This window comes from Oncorhynchus masou, chromosome 6 (assembly GCF_036934945.1).
Source record: "Oncorhynchus masou masou isolate Uvic2021 chromosome 6, UVic_Omas_1.1, whole genome shotgun sequence".
Taxonomy (NCBI): domain Eukaryota; kingdom Metazoa; phylum Chordata; class Actinopteri; order Salmoniformes; family Salmonidae; genus Oncorhynchus; species Oncorhynchus masou.
Genome location: NC_088217.1, coordinates 34,761,640 through 34,775,296, shown reverse-complemented (window position 1 = coordinate 34,775,296; position 13,657 = coordinate 34,761,640). Strand labels below are relative to the sequence as shown.

Genomic DNA, 13,657 nt, shown 5'->3' with positions numbered 1-13,657 from the left:
TGCCAGGACATTCTGAAACATGACATCAACAGGAAGTCATGAGATCCTCCCAAACATGAGAGAAATGGTGCGAAGCCAGTTTGAAGCATTTGGAGCCACATGGCTTTGGACTTTGGAGGCAGAGCTCTGATCATACCACCAAGGGTTCTATTGAAGTGTTCTGTAATCGCATTACCCATAGGATTTATTATTAGTTTACCTTTATTTAACTAGGTAAGTCAGTTAAGAACAAATTTGTATTTTCAATGCCGGCCCTTGTTCAAGGACAGATTTGTACCTTGTCAGCTCGGGGATACGAACTTGCAACCTTTCAGTTACTAGCTCAACGCTCTAACCACTAGGCTACCCTGCTGCCCCAAAGGAAATTATGGTAGGGAGTAGTGTGTGATTACTCCACACCAGCTAACTCCAACACTTCTTTTATCAGGCTGCTTTCTAAATGGTCTCCCTGGTCAGAGTGAATACACCTGGGAAATCTATATATGCAGAAGAAGTCATTCCACAGGCGACGAGCTAATTGCTTTGCAGACTGGTTCTTGCATGGGAATGAATGGGCGATTTTTGTGAAGTGGTCAGTTACATCTATAACATCTATGGACTTGTTGTCATTCTGTTCTGCAGTCCAAAAGTTTATACAAACCAGTTCCATTGCTTCTGAGGTGCAAAGGTTTTCAAGTGGAGCTCGAGCATGGGGCTCCGGAGTCTTTCCAACAATGTGTCGATGGCAGTTCTTCACATGATTCTCAATGTCACGCTCCATCACAGTCCAAAATAATCATTGTCTTGCAAGAGATAGTGTTCGAGTGTGCCCTTGATGACCCACTGTATCATGAAGGCCATGGAGAACTTGCTGCTTCAGGGAATCAGGTACATGGCCCCATTCATTCTTTCCATTACACGGATCAGTCGTGCTGGACCCTTTGCAGAAAAACAGCCCCAAAGCATGATGTTTCCACCCCCATGCTTCACAGTAGGTATGGTGTTCTTTGGATGCAACTCAGCATTCTTTGTCCTCCAAACACGACGAGTTGAGTTTTTACCAAAAAGTTATATTTTGGTTTCATCTGACAATCTTTTTTTGGATCATCCAAATGCTCTCCAGCAAACTTCAGACGGGCCTGGACATGTACTGGCTTAAGCAGGGGGACACGTCTGGCACTGCAGGATTTGAGTCCCTGGCGGCGTAGTGTGTTACTGATGGTAGGCTTTGTTACTTTGGTCCCAGCTCTCTGCAGGTCATTCACTAGGTCTCCCTGTGTGGTTCTGGGATTTTTGCTCACCGTTCTTGTGATCATTTTGACCCCACGGGGTGAGATCTTGCTTGGAGCCCCAGATCGAGGGAGATTATCAGTGGTCTTGTATGTCTTCCATTTCCTAATAATTGCTCCCACTGTTGATTTCTTCAAACCAAGCTGCTTACCTATTGCAGATTCAGTCTTCCCAGCCTGGTGCAGGTCTACAATTTTGTTTCTGGTGTCCTTTGACAGCTCTTTGGTCTTGGCCATAGTGGAGTTTGGAGTGTGACTGTTTGAGGTTGTGGACAGGTGTCTTTTATACTGATAACAAGTTCAAACAGGTGCCAATAATACAGGTAACGAGTGGAGGACAGAGGAGCCTCTTAAAGAAGAAACAGGTCTGTGAGAGCCAGAAATCTTGCTTATTTGTAGGTGACCAAATACTTATTTTCCACCATAATTTGCAAATAAATTCATAAAAAATCCTACAATGTGATTTTCTGGATTTTTTTCCCCCTCATTTTGTCTGTCATAGTTGAAGTGTACCTATGATGGAAATTACAGGCCTCACTCATCTTTAAGTGGGAGAACTTGCACAATTGGTGGCAGACTAAATACTTTTTTGCCCTACTGTATGCATGCACCACTTCCATATGCATGCACCACTTCCATATGCATGCACCACTTCCATATGCATGCACCACTTTCATATGCATGCACCACTTCCATATGCATGCACCACTTCTGTTTCAATTTTTTTGAATGATATTAAACAAGTTATTTTTTTCATTTCACTTCACCAATTTGGTCTATTTTATGTATGTTTGTTACATGAAATCCAAATAAAAATCCATTTAAATTACATGTTGTAATGCAACAAAATAGGAAACATGCCAAGGGGGGTGAATACTTTTGCAAGCCACTGTGCATATACAAGCACCACTTTTCTGTTTTTATTTTTTAATTTGTAATTTTAAACAAGTTCTTTTTTTCATTTCACTTCACCAATTTGGACTATTTTGTGTATGTCCATTACATGAAATCCAAATAAAAATAAATTTAAATTACAGGTTGTAATGTAACAAAACGCCAAGGGGATGAATATTTTTGCAAGGCACTGTATATATAATATTCTATTGGTTGCAATAATTTTGTATAATAATTTAAATTGAAAAAATTTGAAGTTTGGAATTAGGTGTCGTTTTGCATGTCTATTCATGAACCATGTGCCATGGAATCGGTACATCGATGTAATGTATACTCATGGAGAAAAAGGTGTAGATTCACACACAGAGCACGGCAGGTGTTTATTTTGCCTTCACAGAAGGCAGGAATCGTGGTCACAGGCAGGCAATGGTCATACACAGGTAGGCAAACAGGCAGGTGAATCAAAACTAAGACTGAAGGCTATAACTGGGTCTTACAAACAAGCTAGAAAACGGCTTAGTAGAATCAAAAATGAACAATACCTCACAAAGGCACAAACAGAATTAACTGAAATAAATAAGGAGCAGATGAGACCAGGTGAGTAACCAACACAGGTGAAATCAATGAACAAAAATGAAAGACAGGGCTGCGTTCAAGAACACAAAGAAACAGGGCTATGTTCAAGAACACAACGAAACAGAACACAAGGCTGACTAAGAAAATAAATACAGAACCTTATAATCGAAAATCTCTTCCCAACTAATTTGCAATTTATATGGCTCAGCTGTCAATTTTTTGGTCCTTAAATGAAACTGGTATATATTTTTATTTATCACAGTTTCTTTAACCATTTCTGGTCTTTAATGCAGGGCTGACAGACAAGTTCCTTACTTTTTCCCCCTTCCACTTGCCTCTTCCATTTTTGTAGTAATGCTGCAATTAGTTGGTTGTCATTTTAGGTAGAGCAGACTTTTCCATTTGTCTGTGTTAGCTGCATGTCTAAGAACTCCACCAGTCCTATTTATGATATCATTTACAAAGATTAAACCTTTTTTTTACTATGGAATATGTTTTTTTAAAAATTAATTAATATTTTTTAGTTTAACCACAATATTTGTTGTATTATTTGTTCAGTTTTTTTCAGGTGGATTAATCTGAAATTGCAAACAACTATCTAAGGCTTGTTTAAAAAGATAATATATTTTTGGAGATGATTTCGTATTTAAATAACGGAAAGTGAGCAGTTGTAATCTGAATAAAGGGGAAAAGGAAATTCTTACTTACTTACTAGAGAACTATTTCGGAATTAAGTATAACTTTTCTGTGACTGATGCCTTTAGTGAGACGTCTAATGCTTTAATATTTAATAATTTCTGCCCTCCGAATTCATATTCATTATATAAATAGGCCCTTTTAATTTTTGTCTGGCTTGCCATTCCAAATCAAATTGAATATTTTTTGTTCATATAAATTAAAAGCAGATCACTAGGTGTTGGCAAAACCATAAGCAAATAGGTAAACTGTGATATGACTAAAGAGTTAATCAGGGTGATTTTTACACAAATAGACAGGTATTTTCCTTTCAATGGTAGCAAGACAGATATTATAGTCCTTCTTTTTTTAGCCAGGTAAATACTGATTGTCTATTCTTATTTTCTGCTAAGCCGTTACAATTATAACTGGCTATACTTATTTCACCAATTACCATAATGAGAGACACAAGTTTCAATTCTATTTGTCATAATATATGTTTGTAAATGTATCATTAAAAATTAACATGATGATTAAGTGTCTATATAGCTGTACCATGATATTTGCATTGCTACTAAGTAAACCTCCAATTTGTCCCCACTTTTCCACTCGCTAAAACCCAGGTGTGTAAACTGTCAGTTCTTGGAATTCTCGCTCCTTGTTCAGGTGATGTTCGGCGGTCGACGTCACCGACCTTCTAGCCATCACTGATCCATTTTTTATTTTCCATTGGTTTTGTCTTGTCTTCCTTCAAACCTGGTTCCAATCCCACCAATTACATGTTCTGTATTTAACCCTCTGTTTCCCCTCATGTCTTCGTCGGAGATTGTTTTATTGTATGTTATGTGCAAGTCATGTGTCGGTGTACGACAGGTTTTGTACCCACTTACATTATTTGTTTGTATATTTTGGTTTTTGGAGTTTTGTGAGCACTTATTAAACGATTCCATTTATACCAAGTTCGTTTTCCTGCGCCTGACTTCCCTGCCACCGACACGCACCCTTTACAGAATCTCCGACCATAACTATGGAGTCAGCAGGAGAGGGTACCACGGCCATTGAGGTGGAGGAGCGCGTCCAGGAGCATGCAGTTATGCTCTACCATTTTGGCGACGCCATGGATCGCGTTGTCCAGACAATGGACTGCTGGGAGAGACAGGGAGTTCTTCCAGCGCCTCCACCAGCACAACCGGGGTCTCCGCTGAGCGCCCCTTTCCTGCCTGAACCCAGTGGGATCTGTCTCGACTTGCCCCAGGAGTATGACGGGAAGGCTGCGAACTGCCAGAGGTTCTTGTTGCAGTTAAATCTCTATATGGCCACCGCCCACCTGGCTCCATCGGACCGTGAAAGGGTGTCCGCCCTCATCTCGTGCATCACCAGGAGAGCCCTGGAGTGGGCCAACGCCGTGTGGAGAGAGGGAGATGCGGCGTTGGACCAGTTAGAGGAGTTCACCCGCCATTTCCGGGCAGGTTTTGACCACCCGCCCTAGGGTAGAGCAGCGGGTGAGCGCCTCTATCATCTGAGGCAGGAGATGAGGAGCGCCCAGGATTTCGCCCTGGTGTTTAGGACTCTGGCTGCTGGTGCGGGATGCAACAACAGGGCCCTGATTGACCATTACCGCTGCAGTCTGCGCGAGGACGTACGTCGGGAGCTGGCCTGCAGAGACACCACCTTCACGTTTGACCAGCTGGTGGACCTGTCCATCCGGCTGGACAACCTGCTGGCTACTCGCGGACTTTCAGATCAGGGTCTGGTGGTTCCATCTTCCCACACTCCCTCTCCGATACCCATGGAGCTGGGAGGGGCGGTGAGCAGGGAGACTGGAGGGGGTTCACGCTCGTGTACCATCTGTGGCCGCAGAGGTCACACTGCCAGTCTGTGCCGGGTTGGTTCTTCTGGGATGCGAGGCAGCAGGCAGGGCGCTCTGGCGTCACCCCAGGTGAGCCGGCACCACTCTCACCCAGATTCTTCTGTTGTTCATATGTTTGTATCTGTCACATTCCCTGAGTTTTCCTCCCATTCCCAGCATAAGGCGCTTGTCGATTCAGGCGTTTTATTGATAGAGCTTTAGCCTATAGTTTAGGGATCCCCATCGTTCCCGTGGATGTGCCCTTCCCCGTTCATGCCTTAGATAGTCGACCATTAGGGTCAGGATTGATTAGGGAGGCCACTGCGCCTTTGGGCATGGGGACGCAGGGGGGTCATACGGAGAGAATTAGTCTCTTCTTCATTGACTCTCCTGTGTTTCCCGTGGTGCTGGGCCTACCCTGGCTAGTTTGTCATAACCCCACTGTTTATTGGCCACAGAGGGCTCTCACAAGGTGGTCGCGAGAGTGCTCAGATAGGTGTTTAGGGCTTTCCATTGGTGCTACAATGGTGGAAAGTCCAGACCAGGTCTCCACAGTGCGCATCCCCCCTGAATATGCTGATTTGGCTCTCGCCTTCTCCAAACAGAAGGGGACTCAATTACAACCTCACTTCAGGGGTGGAGATGGAGAGTGACCGCATTGCAGTCGGGCGTAATTGGGCGACTCCCACAACGGTAAAGGATGTGCAGCAGTTCTTAGGGTTTGCCAACTACTACCGGAGGTTTATCCGGGGTTTTGGTCAGGTGGCGGCTCCCATTACCTCACTGCTGAAGGGGTGCCCGGTGCGCTTGCAGTGGTCAGCTGAGGCGGACAGGGCTTTTAGTCAACTGAGGGCTCTGTTTACCTCGGCTACCGTGTTGGCCCATCCGGATCCCTCTTTGGCGCTCATAGTGGAGGTGGACGCGTCCGAGGCTCAAATAGGAGCTGTGGTCTCGGCGCTCGGGTACACCACTGAAGCTCCGCACCTGTGCCTTTTTCTCGAAGAAGCTCAGCCTGGCAGAAAAAACTATGATGTGGGGGACCGGGAGCTGTTGGCTGTCGTCAAGGCCTTGAATGCTTGGAGACATTGGCTTGAGGGGGCTAAACACCCTTTTCTCATCTGGACTGACCACCGCAATCTGGAGTACATTCGGGCGGCGAGGATACTGAACCCTCACCAAGCAAGGTGGGAGATGTTTTTCACCAGTTTTGTATTTACCTTTTACTACAGACCAGGCTCTCAGAACATTAAGGCAGATGCATTGTCCCGGCTGTATGACACAGAGGAGCAGCCCATGGATCCCACTCCCATACTCCCGGCCTCTTGCCTGGTGGCACCGGTAGTGTGGGAGCTGGACGCAGACATTGAGCAGGCGTTGCGTACAGAGCCCGCTCCCCTTCAGTGTCCGGCTGGGCGTCTGTACGTTCCGTCTGCTGTCCGCGACCGGCTAATCTATTGGGCCCATACGTCACCCTCCTCTGGTCATCCTGGTATCGGTCAGACGGTGCACTGTCTTAGTGGGAAGTACTGGTGGCCCACTTTAGCTAAGGACGTGAGGGTTTATGTTACCTCCTGCTCGGTGTGCGCCCAGTGCAAGGCTCCTAGACACCTGCCCAGAGGTAAGTTACAACCCTTACCCATTCCACAATGGCCATGGTTGCACCTGTCGGAGTTCCTGACTGATCTTCCTCCTTCACAGGGTAACACCACGATCCTGGTCGTTATCCTGTTATCTCCTCCCTTTGCCCAGTCTCCCTACAGACCGCGGAGGCTCTATTTAGACATGTCTTCTGGCACTACGGGGTGCCGGAGGATATAGTGTCTGATCAGGGTCCCCAGTTCACGTCGAGGGTATGAAGGGCGTTCATGGAAGGTCTGGGGGTCTCGGTCAGCCTTACCTCAGGTTTTCACCCCGAGGGTAATGGGCAGGTGGAGAGAGTTAACCAAGATGTGGGTAGGTTTCTGAGGTTTTATTGCCAGGACCGGCCGGGGGAGTGGGCAGCGTTCGTGCCCTGGGCAGAGATGGCCCAGAACTCGATCCGCCACTCCTCCACTAACCTTTCTCCCTTCCAGTGTGTATTGGGGTATCAGCCGGTTCTGGCTCCTTGGCATCAGAGTCAGACCGCAGCTCCTGCGATGGATGACTGGTTCTGGCGCGCAAAGGAAACATGGGACGCCGCCCATGTCCATCTTCAGCGGGCTGTGCTGAGCCAGAAAGTTGGTGCAGACCGTTACCGCAGTGAGACCCTGGTGTTCGCACCGGGGGACCGGGTCTGGCTCTCGACCCTCCACCTACCCCTTCACCTGCCCTGTCAGAAGCTGGGTCCACAGTTTGTGGGGCCATTTAAAGTCCTGAGGAGAGTGAACAAGGTATGTTACAGGTTACAGCTTCTCCCTGATTACCGCATTAACCCCTCATTCCATGTGTCTCTCCTCAGGCAGGTGGTGGCTGGCCTTATCCATGAGTCTGAGGTGCGAGAGGTTCCTCCGGCCCCCCTCTGGACATCGAGGGGGCCCCGGCGTACTCCGTTCATTCCATACTGGATTCGAGACGTCAATTGAGGTGCTTTTGTGGCACCTCTCCTTCTTTGGAAAATGGTTGTGTGTTTTTCTGTGACTTGGCTTTGACCAAACATAATCGCAAGGTGTGCTTTTGCCGTAAAGTCTTTTTGAAATCTGACACAGCGGCTGCATTAAGGAGAAGTTTATCTATAATGCCATGCATAACACTTGTATCTTTTATCCATTTTTATTATGAGTATTTCTGTAATTTGATGTGGCTCTCTGCACTTTCACCGGATGTTTGTTTGAGACAATGCATTTCTGAACATAACACACAATTTCAAATGAGGTTTTGGACATAAAGATTAACTTTATTGAACAAAACACACATTTATTGTGTAACATGAAGTCATGTGAGTGCCATCTGATGAAGATCATCAAAGGTTAGTGATTAATTTAATTGCTATTTCTGACTTTTATGAGGGCTCTCCTTGGCTGGAAAATGGCTTTATGGTTTTCTGTGACTCGGTGCTGACCTAACATGATCGTTTTGTGTGCTTTCGCCGTAAAGCCTATTTGAAATCAGACACTGTGGCTGAATTTACAAGAAGTTTATCTTTAAAATGGTGTAAAATACATGTATGTTTGAGGAATTTTAATTATGGGATTTATGTTTTGAATTTGGTGCCCTGCAATTTCACTGACTTTTGGCAAGGTGGGACACAAGCTTCCCACATTTTTATTATTTTTTTTACCTTTATTTAACCAGGCAAGTCAGTTAAGAACACATTCTTATTTTCAATGATGGCCTGGGAACAGTGGGTTAACTGCCTGTTCAGGGGCAGAACAACAGATTTGTACCTTGTCAGCTCGGGGGTTTGAACTCACAACCTTGCGGTTAATCGTCCAACACTCTAACCACTAGGCTACATATCCCAGAGAGGTTGGCCATTGTTTCCCCTCATGTCCTTGTCGGAGATTGTTTTATTGTATGTTATGTGCAGGGTTTTGTAACCACTTATATTATTATTTTTGAATATTTTGGTTTTTGGAGTTTTATGAGCACTTATTAAACGACTCCGTTTATACTAAGTTAGTTTTCCTGTGCCTGACCTCCCTGCCACTGACACGCACCCTTTACACAGAAATACAGTGTAGACATTATTAATGTTGTAAATGACTATTGTAGCTGGAAATGGCAGATTTTTTATGGAATATCTACATAGGTGTACAGAGGCCCATTATCAGCAACCATCACTCCTGTGTTCCAATGGCACTTTGTGTTAGCTAATCCAAGTTTATCATTTTAAAAGGACAATTGATCATTAGAAATCCCTTTTGCAATTATGTGAGCACAGCTGAAAACTGTTGTTCTGATTAAATAAGTAATAAAACTGGCCGCCTTTAGACTAATTGAGTATATGGAGCATCAGCATTTGTGGGTTCGATTAGAGGCTCAAAATGGCCAGAAACAAATAACTTCCTTCTGAAACTCGTCAGTCTATTCTTGTTCTGAGAAATTAGGCTATTCTATGAGAGAAATTGCCAAGAAACTGAAGATCTCATATAACGCTGTGTACTACTCCCTTCACAGAACAGCGCAAACTGGCTCTAACCAGAATAGAAAGAGGAGTGGGAGGCCCCATTGCACAACTGAGCAAGAGGACAAGTACATTAGAGTGTCTAGTTTGAGAAACAGACTCCTCACAAGTCATCAACTGGCAGCTTCATTAAATAGTACCCGCAAAACACCACTCAACTTCAACAGTAAAGAGGCGATTCCAGGATTCTGGCCTTCTAGGAAAGAAGGTAAAATAAACGTTTTTCACTATTCAGTAGGAGAGAGGTAATAAAAGTAGAGGAGAGAGTTAAATCAAATATAAAAAAACATGTAACTGAATGAATGAATAAGTACGACTTGTATGGAATAATTAAATAACCAGTGCTTGCCTTCCCCTCATTCTGTTTTTAAATACCCACATATATATACAAATCCTGTATAAATAAGTAATAACCCATCAAATAAATACCTTAGAACATTTAAAGTCATGGAATGTTTAAGATCTGGAGTGTTGAAATATTGTGATAAGTTCTCACATTCTGCAAAGACAGATCCTGTTGGACTGTTCACTCCCTCTCAATGAGCTTCATGTAGAGGAGCCTCTGGCATAGAGGCTCAGAGATTGAGAGATGGTACAAATAAAGGCCTTTATTTTGACTGTTTTTTAAAGAGCAAACACGACAGAACATGTAACAACAACTATCTATAGATAGGAGTGCCCTTTCACGTACAGTCTATACATCAAAAACATTCTGTCGCTCACAAAAGAGCAGGTTTCCAGAAATAAATTGTGTTCATGTAATCTCACTGACAAACAAACAGTGGTCTTCCTCAGTGATCAATACATTCTTAGAAATTGTCATAAAATAATAAATGAATGGGTTTGACTCTCATAGCACCATGTTAAAACAGTCTGCCTAAGAGGATCAAAATGGTTGCCTATGGTTAAACTGATGATGATCTGAGGCCGAAACGTTTGTGTTTTGTTTTCACTTTCATTTATGCACTTTCTTGCACTCTGATTTTTTGGGCACCATGCAGTGGCGGTTCTAGACCATTTCAACTGGGGGGGCCAAGCTGGGGCCAGTTGTACTGTTAGAGTGGCAAGTTACATTAGACGTTATTGTTGACATCGTTTTCTTCACTGCATTGCAGGCATTAGCAGGTAGAAGACCATGTTCATAATCATCATCGTTGCCACTGTCTAATAACGGATGTAAAAAAAGAATGATAGCAAAAATGAGTTACTGTATGTAAAAATTTATTCATACTCCACATTTAGGGGGGCCACAAGGGGGCCCAAAATTGTTGTCACAGGGGCACTGGAACCCCTCCAGAACCGCCACTGGCACCATGATGTTTTAATAACCATTCAAGCCTTGGTTTTGGATGTTTAGTTTTTGACAGTGTGCGAGCCTCCATCTCTCCCAGTATTCTTATTTTGACTCCTACCACACATGGAAAATATACTGCTCAGTTAGTAGTAAGCACCTTAAAAGAGCACAGATTACCTCATAATTTTTGCCAATGGTTAGAGGAATACCAACAAACATGTAAGTGTACTTTATTATTAGGCTATGTGAAGGGAAGTATAATCTTTTTCCACTTGCTTCCCCATAATGTCAGTTGCAGTGTGATTCAGGGTGTGGGACCTGTCAGTGAGTAAGAAAAGACTTAACGACAGCACGCAGCCGCCGGTGACCCACTGCCAGCACGATGGGCGAAATGGCGATGAAGATGCTGTTGGCAAAGCGAGCTATTATCGGGAGAAACCTGTCTGAAGATCCTTTATTGTAGTTTATGTAGTTGATAGAGATGATGCTAGTTCCCCAAGACACAATGAAGAGGATGGTGAGGGCTAGAATCACCTGGCGAGAGAGGGAAGGTAAGGAAAGAAAATACTGTGAAACTATTTACCTTTTTTCATCCTCTCTTAGCACGACGGTCATAAAAGATACACACGCATTCTCTATAAAAACACTGTTTATTGAAAACACACCAGGATCATTAACACCTTAGTAATCCAAAAGCTATTTTTTTCCCACATTCCTCATTTTTTATGACAATAACAATGTTACAGGTCCAAATCACATGTTGTACTTCTTTCTATCCACAATAACCAGGCGGCAGGCCACACACAACAAGACATCTTTCTGAATCATTCCAGTCTCTCTCACCTTGGCAGCCCGTCTCTCAGCCGGTATCCTCTTGATGACGGGCGCGTCCTGGGTCATGTGTGCTGGGTTGCGGGTCCTGCCGTGGGTGTAGAGTGTGTAGAGGGAGCCCAGGTTGGTGATGGTCATCAGGATGATAGGCAGGATCTCGTGGATCACCATGGAGGTGGTGGTGTAGGCCAGGGTATTGTCGCTGGAGGGGAAGTTCCACACACAACCCAGCAGGGGGCGCGTGGTGCTGCTGACCAAAATCAGGGTCTGGAGGGGAAGAGAGAAGAGGAGACAGAGGACAGCAGAGAGGAGAGGAAATGAGGGGAGATAAGATAAGGCGGAGATAAGGCGGAGAAGTTTTTTTCCCACAACTTAAATTATACACATCACCTATTGTCTACCTCTGTGCTTCTATTATATCAGGGTCCTACCTCTGTGCTGTTCTTGTTCCCCTTAGTAGAGTAGATGTGTGCAGGTATAGCATAGATCAGGTTGAGATACCAGATGAGGCCCAGGCTAATCAGAAGGGTCTTGGGGGGCCTGCGGGGCCCGTGAACAGTCCGTGAGGGAGGGGCCACGCGCCTCAGTGTCTGGAAGTGGAAAGCACTGAGGAAGAGTGTTGACCACACGTTGACTGAGCGAAGCCACACCCACACCCCCATCAGGACGTGACACCCGTCTCTGGAAGAGTTCAGCTAGAGAGAGAGCTGGGTGTGAGGTTTTATGTGTGTGTACACTATAGTGCCGACCTGAACAATGCTCTTATCAGTAAGTATGGCATGGTATATTGTCAGATTGCTTTATTTTCACATGGCATATCTCTAGTTCCAGACCATACCACCCTCCATAGCCCTTGCATTTTAAACTACCATTCCTCAAAGACCAGCTCAAATCCCTCCAATATCTCAAATTCCAAATTACAACCCTTTTACTTTGAGCCCAAACCACACACTTTTCATATTTGCCTCCCCATTGGCTCAAGCACCCACATACAGCCCTCATTCTTCATGGCACCCCCTACCACAGTGCCCGACCCCTGTAACAGTCGCATCCAGCTCCTTACCTCCAGCCCCAGGTCAGACATGACAAGCAGGATGTTCCTCAGCAGAGAAAGGAGCAGGTTGGAGAGGGCCATGTTTATCAGGATGATGTCTGAGTTATGTCCTCCACTGGGGTCTTTGAATACGCTCTCACTAATTACGCCAACCACCGTGGCGTTACCCACAATACCCAGCAGGACCAAGATTATGTAGAGGGCGTTCTGGAAGGGATACCAGTTGACACCGAGACCCATCTCCACTGGCTCCGCATCTCTCAACTCCGGCATTGGGGTCTCCATCTCAGCTACTGAATTAGAGTTAGATTTCTGGGTAGAATACTCTTCAGTCTCTTTGGATCCTAATCCAGGGCCCTATTTTCCCAGTTTCTTCTAAGAGTAGTTATTTTCCAGTATCTGTCTGCAGCCTCTAATCCACTGCTAGATGTTTTATTCCAAATATGAACAACTCTTGGTTGCACAGCAAAATAGATATTGATTGCTGCCCATCTATTATAGGTACACTTTCATAAACACTCACTCTTTCTGTAGCATTGAACACAAGCCCAACCTCCCACAGAACTACCAATGTAAAATCACCATGGACACCAGACAAATACAAAGTAGTTCCTACCATACCCATCCACCTAAAATCACAGCAAAGGGCATTTCCCTAGTTACCCAACCAATCAATGCTAGACCAGGGGTACACTACACCCATGGGAATGTGGGTGTTTCAGAGTTTAGCTACCAGGAGCTGAGAGTGCATATACACGGAACAGGAGAGATTAATCAGTCTAATTGAAAAATGCCTCCTTAGCAGCTAGGTTAATTAGGATGCCACACTAGCTTCCCCAGGGAGGAGGGGGAGGTGTGTTTGGTTTTGGTGCTGAACAGGAAGTAATCACTTGATGCCATTCATAAAACAAGGCAAGGCCATGCAAAAGCATTTTATTTCAAAAATATTGTTCAGACAAAAGCTTTGGACTATGATTTTAGAGCATAGTTTCCCAAATTATAATGTAATACAAGTAATGTACAAAAGTGAAAACATTGGAAAGTAAGAATCTGTCTTGTATTTGGTTCATGATGTGCTGTTTCATAGGCCATTTACAGTAACTCTCATAGCTCT

The 13,657-nt window shown here is 44.6% G+C and overlaps 1 protein-coding gene across 1 annotated transcript; it reads right to left on the bottom strand.

Annotated features, from left to right (window-relative positions):
• Positions 1 to 10,979: 10,979 nt before the first annotated feature.
• On the bottom strand, positions 10,980 to 12,783 carry LOC135541094 (olfactory receptor class A-like protein 4). The gene is made up of 4 exons (XM_064967219.1): positions 12,553 to 12,783; positions 11,921 to 12,184; positions 11,502 to 11,756; positions 10,980 to 11,192 (listed from the first exon to the last, which is right to left on the bottom strand). Exons 1-4 carry the CDS (start codon positions 12,781 to 12,783, stop codon positions 10,980 to 10,982), a joined length of 963 nt encoding a protein of 320 aa, XP_064823291.1.
• Positions 12,784 to 13,657: the final 874 nt, after the last annotated feature.